The 13,790-nt window shown below is 38.7% G+C and overlaps 1 protein-coding gene across 3 annotated transcripts in view; it reads left to right on the forward strand.

Annotated features, from left to right (window-relative positions):
- Positions 1-13,790, forward strand: part of LOC117399940 (SWI/SNF-related matrix-associated actin-dependent regulator of chromatin subfamily D member 3-like) — an 80,964-nt gene extending 67,174 nt beyond the window's left edge. For all 3 annotated transcript variants that reach the window (XM_059022997.1, XM_033999399.3, XM_033999401.3), the window contains 7 exons: positions 7-108; positions 917-1,078; positions 1,532-1,629; positions 2,200-2,335; positions 3,019-3,141; positions 3,316-3,417; positions 7,362-13,790. In XM_059022997.1, the coding sequence (XP_058878980.1) occupies positions 7-108; positions 917-1,078; positions 1,532-1,629; positions 2,200-2,335; positions 3,019-3,141; positions 3,316-3,417; positions 7,362-7,415 (777 nt within the window). In that variant the 3' untranslated portion in view covers positions 7,416-13,790. The remainder of the gene's footprint in view (positions 1-6; positions 109-916; positions 1,079-1,531; positions 1,630-2,199; positions 2,336-3,018; positions 3,142-3,315; positions 3,418-7,361) is intronic.

Consider the following 13,790-nt stretch of genomic DNA (forward strand, 5'->3'; position numbering starts at 1 on the left):
CTGCAGTGGCACAGAACCCCAACCACCCAGGAGACTGATGGCTTCCAGGTGAAGCGGCCCGGTGATGTCAGCGTACGCTGCACTCTGCTGCTGATGCTAGACTACCAGGTGGGGGGTGCTGCTGAGGCAGAGAAATGCCAATACCTTGGAAAACATTTGAAAAGCATTTGTTGCAGGTTATTTTGCTGTACTGAAACAGGATTTTTGTACATTCTTTAAGCATTCTAACCAGAAAATAAATTCTACAAATCGTAGTTTAACCTTCATAGTGTTCTATAAGTTCCATAGTGATACGTTCTTAGAATCATGTTTGAGTAAAAAGGATAAATATTGGCAAAATAAAATATAAAAGACAACGTCTAGTTTACACATGCGCTAACCAAAGCAACAGTAATGATAATGTTGTTAATAAAGTACTGCACGTGAATTCAAGGGATCTGGGAACATAGGAAACAGTACAGCAAAGTCCCATGCATCTTACAGGTATTGTTATAACTTGGATGTGATGCTGGCTCTTTAATGAATGTACATTTGCTGTCGCATTGCTTTATGGATGCAAAATAAGGCAACTATAATACAAATTAATCAATTTTTAAAAACAATTGCAAAAATAATCAATTTCAAATCAAATCGTATTTTGTTAAATGCTACTTCTTACAAAATGATCCCTTTGGTTTGAAAATTAAATCACAATAGTTCTTCCTCAATGCATACTGTATTAATTTAGATGTGTCATCTCTTAGCTTGGTTGTAACCAAGTTATGAAAAAATATGGAGAGTGGTTCTTCTTAGTCTACTTAAACTAAGCTCTGCGAGTCTCAATATCCAAGTCTCTCTTTGAAAAAAGTGGTAATGAAATGAACCCTGGCATCATTGGTCCGGTCCTAACTCCTTTGTCCCTGTGTATCATTGCCAGCCCCCCCAGTTCAAGCTTGACCCGAGGCTGGCCCGGTTACTGGGGATCCACACCCAGACACGCTCCACTATCATCCAGGCACTGTGGCAGTATGTCAAAACCAACAAGCTGCAGGACTCCCACGAGAAGGAGTACATCAACTGTGACAAGTACTTCCAGCAGGTATACCCCCTCACCCACTTAACTCCACCACTGCAGTTACTATCTCCTATATAGAGCCTGGCTGTCTGTTGTACACCGCACTTTCTTTTACATATACCTGGAGAACCACATATTCTGATGAAATTCTGATAGGACATTCTTTAGCACAAGTTACTGAGACAGGTGCACCTGTCCACCTGTCTTACATTTGTACATGCGGTGATTGTTGGTCGAGGGAATATGCTGACCTGCTTGTTTATTTATTTATTTGTCCATATGTTTGTCAACCAGTAAAATCAAGGGAAATGCTGAAGAAACACTATCAGAATTATCAGGTGGTCACTTCCTTACCAGAGTTGCTAGAATGAAACACAAAGTTACTGCTGCTGTAATAGAAACAGAGCTGCAGTGAGAGGTTTGAATCATGTTGTCTTTGACATGTATGCTTGTGTTTCCTGTTTCTCCCCCATATAGATCTTTGATTGCCCGAGGCTGAAGTTCTCTGAGATCCCCCAGCGGCTCACTAACCTGCTGCTGCCCCCTGACCCCATCGTCATCAACCATGTCATCAGGTGAGAGAGTGGAGGGGGGAAAAGATCTTCTTTCTAGGGAGACAAGCTGATTTGTTTAGTTCTAAAAAATGATTACTGATTTAATGGTGTTTCTGAAAAAGAATCAGCATTGCTGCTAGTGAGTTGTTCTGTTCCTTTCTCTTCCAGTAGACAACCAATTTCTCCATAAAAAGATGCTGTGGAGGGTGCTGGGTGGGATGGGAGTTAAGTGTCATGTTAGTAAACTGGACATAATAAAATTACTTCAATCCAGGCCCCTTCCTTTTGTGGGAGAGTACAGTGGTATGTCTATTTTAAAAAGCCAACAAGCAAAAAGGAAGCCGATTAAAAAACTGAAGAGTGATAGAGAGAAAGAACTACTAGGGAGAAAGTTGCAATTTATGGGAGTTAAAACATCGTGATCATCTATAATTGACAATTTATCATCCATCCCCAGTCTATGGCCTCATACATTTGCTGCATCCTATTAAGGTAAATATTCAATAACAACATACCCGGCCCTGGAAGAAGTTTATTTTTCTCAAATACAGCAAATTATAAGAAAATAACAATTTTTTACAAACCGGGCAGCGTGGACCCGAACGACCAGAAAAAGACGGCTTGCTATGACATCGATGTGGAGGTGGAGGACCCTCTGAAAGGCCAGATGAGCAGCTTCCTGCTCTCCACAGCCAATCAGCAGGAGATTGCATCACTGGACAACAAGGTAACCAACTGGGGAACCTTCACTCCTGATGTGGCCCCACTAATAATCATTTATTAGCATCAGATTCTATTTTTCATATAGAGTAAGACCTTAGAATGTTAATCCAGACAAGAGATGAATTCCGTGTAAAATATGTTGAAAGAGGGTAATCAAGATAATAGTGATAATAGATCTGAAGAGTTGATATTGTTTATTAGATTACTTGTGATATACTGTACAAACACTACCTTTCAAACTCTCAAATGTCTCTTCTACAGGTGTAAGTGAACATATAATACTGCAATATAATATTTTGTCGGCTAGATGGTATCAGGTTGATACAGAATTTTAAAAAAAAAGAGCAGCTTTGAAACTCATAGGCAAAACACCCCAGACTTATCAGTGTATAAAAAACACAATATTGAAGTGATTGCAATAGAACCACTCAGAATCATAGCAAACATCATAAAAGATAAGAGGACAGTAAAAACAAATATAAAATGATGCTACTTACTAAAATACTTGTGCGTATATTTTTAACATAGTATTTGAGAAATCATAATAAGAAACCCCAGAATGATTGCTTGCAAACATCCAAAAAAGATAAGGGGCAATAAAAAAAAAAATTAAAAAAAAAGGAAAGAAACCCAATGTCATTTGAAACTACTCTTTAATATTACCCTCCCCTGATGCATGTCTGTCAGATTCACGAGACAATCGAGTCCATCAACCAGCTGAAGATTCAGAGAGACTTCATGCTGAGTTTCTCCAAGGACCCCAAAGGGTACATCCAGGACTGGCTCAAATCCCAGAGCCGGGACCTCAAGGTGAGCATGTGCATCCAGTCAAGCCAGGAGCTATTATTACAGGGGACAAGGGGGGACAAACTGCAGCATACACATTGAGCTATACTGTACATTCACCTGTATAGAAAGAGAGACAGTTAGTGTCACAGGGTTAACTCTGTGTTGATCTGTCTGCTGTTCTCTGATTGACGACAGGTGATGACAGACGTAGTGGGGAACCCAGAAGAGGAGAGGAGAGCAGAGTTCTACCAGCAGCCCTGGTCTCAGGAGGCAGTCAACCGATACTTCTACTGCAAGGTGACCCTTCTCCCCTGCATCTCTCCCCTTACACACCACATACAGTCACAGACAAAAATATTGGCACCCTATGCTTATAATACCATAATTCAGGGTAACAGATTAAAGGCAAGACTTTTGTAAAATGTAACGCTTTTTAATAGAACAAAAAAACAAAATACACAATTTCTAGTAATGTAACAAATAATCTTTATCAAAAAACAAACCAACTTATTTCATTTAAAGTATTCGTTCATGACAAAAGTATTGGCACCCCTGCTTTAGTATTTCGTATATGTCCTCCCTTTGCTTTTATTATGGCTTTCAGACGTTTATGACCAGTATGTTACATCTTGTTGGTGAAACCTGGGCCCATTCTGTCTCGCATATTTCCTTCAGCTCAAACAGATTGGATACACAATGCTTGACTACATCTTTTTTCAGATCAGTCCAAAGCAGTGGAGGGGCTGGGCTATTAAAACCAACATTTCTTTTCAGAATTTACTAATATTTTGCTCAGTTAAAAGGTGTGTTGTACATAATAACACCATAAACATATTAAATGAAAGCCTGCCTTATTTGTAGAGGAACAAAGAAGTATTCTATGACCTGATGGTTAAAGTCAGGAATACTGCAGATAAGCTCCTTTTTGATCGACAATACACCAAGTGCGTTAAGTCTGTCTTGGGTCATTGTATGGTGCAGGAAAGGCTTTATACGTTTCAGTGTACTTAAACATCTCTCTGATTCCGCTTTTGTTACTGGGGGAGTAAGGGCGATCTCCATGTTGAAAGGTTTCTGAAATGGCCCTGAAGGTTGTTCTTCTCCAACACTTTAACCAATGTCAACACTCTTTTTACACTTTCGAATTCAGCACTGCTGTACAAAACCGTTAGTTCACTTTGAAGTTTTTCTTTGCATAGCATTGGGTAACACTTCACTGCCATGTCCAGATGTTCATTGGGAAAATCCACATTAAATTGATGGAAGTGTTTTGAATCAATACGATCAAATGACATCAAGTGATTTACTTTGTCGAAGCATTCTTTTGCCGGCAGAATCATAATGTTACATGCTCCCTTCGCTACATCAGCATTGTTTGATCAAATTATTTTCTTTGGTGGTTCAGTTTCGCTTTGGTGTTCGGCTTCCTCTGCGGGAAGGTTTTCTTTCAATGCTGTCACAGATTTAGTGAATTTGTCCAGAGAGTGTTTAATCTTTATCTTTATCTCCCACAAGCATTGCCAGACCATAAGATTTGCTGAACTGGTCAATCATCCCAACTGTCCTTGTTCTGAATTTTCTCAAGCACTGTTGTTAAAGTTCCACCGTGTTGCCCCAGAACTTGGAATCCGACTTTTGCACAAGTCGTCAAGAACAGCTGTTTTCGGAGATGTTGAGAAAAACACTGAAAAGGCTGAAAAATTTGCAAAGAAAACTCTAACTGGTTTGACAACTGAGCAGACTTGTTGCATAATAATATTTAGCTGGTGAGCATAACAAAGTGTGCATATGGATAACTTTCTTTGAGTCTTACTTTTACACCATTTAGTGCACCACTCATTACAGCTACACTGTCATATGTCTGCGCGATAAGTTTCGTTTTTAAATTGTAAGGCTCTGGTTCTTGTTTCAGAAGAGTTGATAATCCTTCAGTGCCGAACTTCCAAAAAAACACGAAACCTCTCAACTACAGAGCTCAGTGACATACCTCAGCACAATCACTAGTTGAGTTGTACATGACACATCTGTCATTCCGTCAGCTTGCACTGACACGAAGCTTGCATTTGAAACTTCAGTTTTCATTGTCTTGTACACTTCCAGCATACAATCTAGAAGTTGGTTCTGTATAGTAGATGTATTTTTAGACACAGTTGCATTTTCAAGGTGATCAGCTAACTGATTGTCTAGTTGAGAAAATGTTTCTACCAAATCTAGAAACACTCCCCAATTTTTAAAGAAGATACTGAGACCTTTCTCTCAGTGGCAACTCATGACTTCCACAGAACCTGATGCAGTAAATTATCCGGGAAAGAACACACCTATTCTTCTGTACAGGCTCATTATGCCTTTGCATGGAAATATGGTAACCTTCATCAATCTGAGTAGCAATATTAACGTTTCCAGTCATTTTCAGTTTAACACAGTTCCCGATATGAGAAGCACTGCACTCGTGTTTTTTAACTTTCTCTGAAAGGTGTTTTAAGTCATGGATTCTGGTTTTGGTCCAAGCTGTATCCCCTCCAAACAAGATGCATGCAAAACAAAACAATGTTTTTTTTTCTTCACTCACCATCAGCCAATCCTTCCTGTCAAACCATGACACACAAAAGCCTTTTTTTGTTTTGTTTCTTGTCATTTTGTGTAATTGTAATGTCACAAGGCTGGTATACACCCAGCCCTTTAACCACCAACTTTTCTTCTATAGACATGACATGCTTCTGAAACAAATTGTCGACATAATTCATTGTACTCTACTAGCCTCCAAAGAACTGAGAAACTGGCGGGATGAAGGGTTACATCGGTAGTTTCCGTAAATACACTTGGGATAAAACCCTTAATTGAAATTTTAATTTGCTTAATTAGACCTTTTTAATGGTACTCAGCTCTTAAACAGTTGCAGAGTTCAAGTTACTTATAAAATGTTATAGCTAACGGTCCTCAGGACTAGAGTGGCCATTTAAAAAATAGCTTTGAAACAGACTTTAAAGTTAGAAGTGTACAAAGTTGTCAGGATAACAATGAAAAGAGATATTACAGGTAGGTTATTTAAACAGTTGTAGCAACATGTGGGGACAAATAAAGCTATATTTTTCAGAACCCTGCTTACTTTCTCTTTAATTACTGTGTAATGGTAGTTTTCAGTCAATTACTATTTATTTTTAATTAGTTCTATTACATTTGTACAGGCTTCTAATGTAAAGGAGCCAATACTTTGCTTAAATGCTTTTGCTTTTTTATAAAGATTGTTTGTTAAACTACCAGAAATTGTGTATTTCGGTTTGTCAGATAAATTAGTGGCTAATGTTCACTAAATGCTTGTATTTAACATGTTTTTTTGAATACTCATACAGTAAGTGTAAGGTGCCAGTACTTTTGTCTGTGACTGTAAGGTAAACCACCTCCCCTTCCCCTTTCACCACCCATACTACTACATGTCGTGCATAGGGGGTCTCTTCTTGTGTAAGAGATGTCGTCTCGTGCAGTTTGGACGAGAGGACTGCAAAGCGAAACTGAGCGGGTCTGGCTGCTCAAACTGCAAAAATGACATATCTCCTACAATAAGAGACATTGTACACATAATGATTGCACTAGCCTTAAAACCAAAAGTATGTTTATTTTTGTAACAAATATCTTTTATCCCCCCTTTCCCTGGATGTGAAATAGACCAGAATCAACAGTCCCTGAATAATATGTGTAGTGTCGTGAGTGAGACTACAGTATTTATTAAAAAATAAAAGTGCTTTTTTATTTGCAGTTTCGTTAATATATTCCTTGGTGAAGCTAGTGTCAAGTTCATAAACATTGTAAGAAAGGTACCAAGTATGTGTGTTTTGTTTTGATTTTTGAACTTTGTAATTAGGTGTGGTGTTCTATGCATGGGATGACTTCTGTACACAGGGTAAGATATACTGGAATTTTGGTAAATACTCAACTGTGATTGGTTGATTTCTGATATGTGATCTGTAATGTAAGTTATGAACAAGAGGCCAAATAGCTCTGATTGATCCAAAACTCCTGGTAGTCTTCTCTTATGAGCATAACGGTATATCCATATCACACTCCCTCCTGCAACAATGCTTGTTTTCCTGCAATAATCCATTCATTTCAATTAGCGCCACAGCATTGTTGCCAGAGGGACTCTGATCTTGGGCATTAGCTGTCTCAGTGCCACAGTCTTCAAAACATTTAAAAATGGGTTTTATAGCATCTTTATACCCCCACCCCCCTCCATTCTCCTCCAGATTCAACAGCGCAGACAGGAGCTGGAACAAGCACTGGCCGTGCGCAACACCTAAACCCTTCCTCGCGGAAACAGCAGAACTCCAGTGCTGCAGCAGCACACCCCCGCTTGCCATCGTCTTCTCACAGTGTTGTGACTTGCCTTGTTTGTCGTCATGGTAACCCTCTGTTCTGTGTCCTCGGAGCGGGCACTGCTGCTCTGGATATCACTGGGATCTTCTTCGGTGTCATTGCTCGACCACACAGTTAGAATGTACTTTCCTTTTTAAAAACAGCTAGTCATATGGACAAAAAGAATACATACTGTATGATACACTCACTGATTCTAACGCATGGAACCATGTGTGCAGGTCTAAGAAAAGGATCCCTTAATACTGGCCCCATTCCCAACTCTTCCTGGAATGCCTGTTGTAACTTCTCAGTAAATAATCCCATGTCCCACAGATACTGACTCAAAACGTCCTATAGCTGACCAAGCCTCTCCATTACCACATGATGGAGCATGTATTTAGTTATTGCAGAAATCAGGCATCATGGATAGCTGTAAATCTCACCAAATTGTTGCTAGTCCATTTTTTTTCGCCTGTCCAGTGTAGCTAGAGCCAACTTGAGGGACCCGTGAACCCTGTGTGGTTAGGTCCTCCTAATACCTCACATTAGCGGAGTGAGTGCGTGGATATATTTGTACTGAATTATATATATACATAACATAGGTATCAGTTTGATCCACGTTGGATTTTTCCACAGTAGAATTTGTTTCCTTGTCTTGTGATTCATGACTTAATTAAAATGATTGCCCCATCTGACAATTTCAGACTCACTGAAGGTCGCTACACACCAGACGCGATGTGATCATTCATGGGGTGACAAGATACTTTTGCAGGAACATGACCATGCAAACCTGAGTGACACAGATGCGATGCCACAGATTGATAGCCTATGTATATATATTTTTTTTTAAATACATATTTTTATATGGGCTCAGTTTCACTCCAAAACAAATATAAAGCTATTAGAAATTGCTATTGACAAGACTATTTCAACATATCTTTCATCTCTGTATCTTAATAATTGCAATGACCTTTGTCATAAAGCTCTGGGTATTTTTCCACAGCAAGTATCATTTATTACTCTGTCATTTTGAATACTGCTTCACCCTGGTAGACACCGTGTATTGAAGCAGTTCTGTGATTGCTCCATTCCCTAGTTGTCGCACAAAGAAATCACAGAAATGAGGGTTCAATCCTATTTATTTCACATCGCTCCAGTGATATCCCCACGTCACCTGTCATGTCGCCTGGGGTGTGAAGGATACTTATCAAAAGTATAGGTAGGTTCTATTCATTTTGTCACATCGCGTCTGGTGTGTAGCGGCCTTTAGACACCCGTATAAAAGTTTACTGAGGAATTCCAAGATACAATAGAAGCAAAGTTATATACACAACCATATACAGGTAATGTGAATTCCAGTAGTTTTGCAGAAATCCTGCTTGGGTAGCACTTCTTGGCCACAGGATGGAGCTACCCACATTCTGGCTTATGAGCCTCCATTTTACATGGAGGACTGTGAAGGTGTGCTGGGGCCTTTTCAAAAAGCATGAGCTCATTGTTTATTAAAGACTGTATGGCCTATTCAATGTATCTTAATGGCAGTGCATCTTAATACCACCACTGGCCAGCTGCATGTTATTCTTTTTAGTTTATTTCTGTCTGTAAAAGTATTTTAAAAAGTCGTGAAGGTGTATATTTTAGGGAATAGGGCCAACGGATGTCCTTGATGAGAGGCTTTGTCTGTTGTCCCAGATACTGTATCTTCAAAGGGCAGATCATCTTACAAGCTGGTGTTTTCCTGAACAGAGTACTTTAATATTCATATTGTGAAGGTCAGAATAAGAGCCCAGGCTAACTAAGCATTAAGAAAGTGACAAGTAAAATGTATGATTATTAAGTGAGTTTTATAGACCAACAGGGACTAAAAAACAAGAGATGAGTGCTAAACAGATTTTTCATAGCAAAATTATTTTGTTCAATTTACCATTGCAAACTTGTATAAGGGTATCAACATGTTACAGCAGTATCTTCCTATCATAAAAACGTCTTAATAAAATCACGTCACAGTATTACAAGTGCAACAAGATAACAGTGCTGTCTCATAGCTAATTCACAAAGCCACAAAGAATCACAACAGACAAAACACTGTTGTGTGGTGGATGGCAGCCAAAGTGAGGGCTCAATGGGCCATTTGAGCATCACAGTTTCTGCTTAATTATTGGTTGTTGGGAAGGGAGGTATATTAGCGTGGCACTGTGCAGTAAAGCCCATAGGTGAAGCATGGTGCACTGAATCCTGTACAATATATATTATTATTATTATTATTATTATTATTATTATTAGATAGTTAGTACGCCTAGATCTGAGCAGAAACCACAGGTAAGAAATTAAATATTAGGAAAATGTAGATGATTTCATAAGGCATGCTTATAACCGCTTTACTCCAGGTGCACCCTCCTGGAGTAAATAACGAAAACTGGATTTACAGCTCTCATTTGAAATGTAATTGAGACACCTTTGATGTTTAGTTAGCGTTACTAAATGACTGTTGATTGTACAAGGGGTTTGGATGCTTGAACTGAGGAGAAAGTAACAGTTATTACATTAGCGCCGATCACTGGCACAGTTAACAGTCACGTTATGTATTGATGATAAAAACAGACAAGTTGAGTCAAAATGAATCAGTTGCCTTTACTTTGCCTTTAACTTTTAAACTCATATAGTGTGAAAGAAAGCATCATGTAGCACTGAAGGGATTAGTGGGCCACTATTGTTTTGCACTGTAAATATATACAACATGAATCTCTGTATATGAAGGACACAGAGCAGTGATGGCAATACCTGGCTAATGTCACTAGATTTCCAAAGTAATTCGACATTTAAAGAAAGTATTAGGTTGTTACTAATATGTTATATGTTGTAAATGTTTTAGGATTTGCTTTTTGTTTAGGTTTTTTTATTTTTTATTTTCTTTTGGGTGGATTATTGTTGCATTATTGTTGTGAGTCACTCGTTTGTGTATTTTTTATGTTATTCCCACTGCCGGGTGATGTAGATGCTGATATTCTGTAAAAGAAAGCTTGATATCAGTTATGCTTCTTGGAAAGGGACAGAGATTTTGTGTTGAGGATTAATGAAAGTTTTTTCCTGAAGCCGTTCGTTCCAGAAAAGTAGGCTTGGTTCACATGTACATCTAAACAAACCAAAAAATAGTAATTCCACTGTAATTTGGTCGAATGTTGTCTTATGAATATGGAGAGGGGCACAGCTGCAGATGCTGAAGTGATAGGCAATGATGGCCCTGTATTGTTGCAGAATTAGCCTGGGTGTACCCTTGGTGATGTGGTTGTGGTTCACATTCTCATATCACTTGGTGATGTGGTCTCCACCCCCTAAAACATTGAAGACATTGAGAGAGACTTTCAGTTGAAATGTTTCTTTTACTATTTCTAAATGTACCACTATTGAGTGTTTTATAGTTATGGATGACAAAGGAAATCAATCCCTCATTTACCGAGGCATTGCTAGTTCCTTTGACTTCCCTTTACCTTCCTTGTTATCTTGTTGATCTTTTTGATCAACAAGATGCTTTAAAGCCCAGTGGTTCATACACATTTAACCAAGATGAAACACCTACTGGGGGCGGGTCTGGAAGGAGGTTTGGTGGCTGAGTTCAGACTGGAATACAGAGTCTCCTGGTTTTCAAGCTGTTGTTCAAACTACAAGACTAACCACACTGCGGTGCTCCAGGAGTCTCAGTCAGTGGTCGGGTGGGTCAGTCATGTATAGCAGCACTCTGCCACGTGAAAAAATCCACTTCTCCATGATGTTCTCCTGATGGGATTTTATCACTTACATGAGAATTCTCCACCCACCTGGAGCCATCACTCATGGGACATGGCAGGCTACTGGAAAGCTTACCGTTTATCAGTATTTGAGCAGGGGCATTATTCAGTGTCAAAATTAAAAAATAAAAATAAAAACTTTTGTTTATTGTATTAAAGTTCTTGTTAAAGAAAGAAAGTTGGGAGTAATTCTAACATAAGAACGGATGAGTGTCAGTATGGCTTTTTTGCCTTATCTATGGAAGAAGACTTCATGTTGTTACGTAATGAATTGACGAGTCAGTGTAGCAAAACTACATATAATTCTGTTATCTCTGAAACTGCTGCCCTTGACTTGGTATGTTACTATTGCTATAGAAAAATAGAAGTGCATTGAACTTACGCTTCCATGTCTTGTTATCAACATGTTTTAAGTATTTGTTAATCTTCAGAAATAAATACACTACACAAATCTTAGATATTACTTTTTTACCAGTTTACCTTGGGCACAGTGCTAAAGAACATAACGTTTGACAAGCGCCTAGTAATTATTTTCTAAGAAGGGCATTTTGTGAACTGTCAGTTGACAAAATTGAAATTCTTCAAGCTGGAAAAGATATTGATCCTCATTCTGTAAAGCACAATAAAGCATGATTCAGCTGAACTAGCCTGTCCCATTTTGATTGATCTCATCAGTGCCTTGCTTCTTTTTCGCTATTGTCCCAATAAAGCAAGCACAGCCTTGACTTCCACTCCTAATTACTAACGTTTTACCTAGATGGTGAAATGGGAAGGCAGTATTAAGAATTCAGTGTTTATCTGAAGTTCAGCCTGAGCATATCTTGAGCAATGCCTCATTTTATTTGCAAGGGAAAGTTAAAAACAATAAGCACTTATAAAACTCATCCTGAAGTATTAAACAACAACAATAAAAAAAAGGTTTTAGAAATATTATTGGGGAAATCATGCCACTGGGCACATCACCTACCACTAAAGCAGCACAATGCTGGAACTAAATTTTTGCCTTTTTTTATTGAGTCTAGCCTTACCGCACTAATGTGTAAGAGGGAGGTGCCTAGATTGCTGCTGGTGCCTGATCTAACTGTAGTCTGTTTCTTGTACACGTGTGTTTACATTGCTTTCATAGAAAAGGTTTACAGTAGAATGTGAAATTGTGTTCGAAACAGAATGTCTATGAAACTAAACTTTTAAAGACACACCCAAAACTGGTAAGGTGAGATTGCACAACCTAAGCCTGACACATGTACATGTTTTTTCAATTTTTCTTTTTTAATTTAATACAATTTGTTTTTTTTTTAAAAGGGAAATATGGCAGCATCAGGCAACACAAGCAGCTCAGAGGAATGGACCAGATTTTATTTTGGGAAATTATGCTTTAACTGCCCTGTACTTAAAGGAGTAGATTCTCAGTTATTTACTCCAAAATGTCATTTGGGCAATTTAAAAAGATTAAAAAATGACAACTTAAAGAAAATGCCTGATGTTTAGGTTGTTTATTTCTGGGTTGGTGACTCATTTTGGGTATGTTTCTTACGATGTGGAGTAAACGACTTTGAGAATCTAGCCCATCGTGTATATGTTAAAAATGTTTAAACACAAGTTAAAAGGTTTAGACTTTACTTTTCTTATCCATCTTATTGCTTTGCAAACCACAAGATGGTAAACAGTACTTAGCAAACTGTTCTGCTGTGTATTAGGGCCTAGATTACAGATGTGTTCAAGGCTGCCTGGACTGCAAGATGGGACTCACTACAAAGAAATGGGGGGTTTCAGTCTAGACGGGCACTGGCCTATTTCTAATCACTTGATGTACTGAGGCTACTTCTGTTCAGTGCCTTGGGTCACTAATCATGAAATCAGTCTAGTTTTGTATTGATCAGCCTCAAGCCACCATGTTCCTCCCAACCAGGACCCCATGAACACTTATAGAAAGACATAATTAAGAGACTGTAATTGTAGCTAATAAAAAAAGAAAGCTTGGGTGAAAAGTGGTATCTGTAGTGCTAGATTCTACCAAAGCATGTAATGGTCCTGGAAGTTGTGATCTTGAGTCCTTTGCATGCAACCTTTCTCCTCTCCGAGGGATGCAGAGGTCCTAGGCCATATAATTTGGAGCTTGGTGGTCCTGATGTTGAGTGCCAGCTCTGCCATGTGCCAATGTCTCCAACATTTATTTTCTATTTCCCATTTGAACAATGCAGCTAAGTGAACCACCTTCTGAGTTTATCACCTTGTGGCACTTGTATCTGAGGCACAAGGTGGTTTAGTCAGCAGGCCAGTGGCTGAATTGGGATCTCAAACTGGAACCTCTAAGCTCCTGGTCCTCTTCTCTAACCTCTAGGCTATTCAGCCCTACAAATGTCCTGTTATTTTGAGGTTCACTATTACTAATAACAAAATAAAAGAAAAAAACTGCTACTACTAAACAGATTTCCTTTGAGGTTCAGAAGAGTTTCCTCTTCTATACGAAATGTATTGGTGGTCCATAACTAATCGTGTCCTGCTGGCTGTAAAAATAAAACATTTCTAGACATA

The sequence above is a fragment of the Acipenser ruthenus genome, chromosome 4 (assembly GCF_902713425.1).
Source record: "Acipenser ruthenus chromosome 4, fAciRut3.2 maternal haplotype, whole genome shotgun sequence".
Lineage (NCBI taxonomy): Eukaryota > Metazoa > Chordata > Actinopteri > Acipenseriformes > Acipenseridae > Acipenser > Acipenser ruthenus.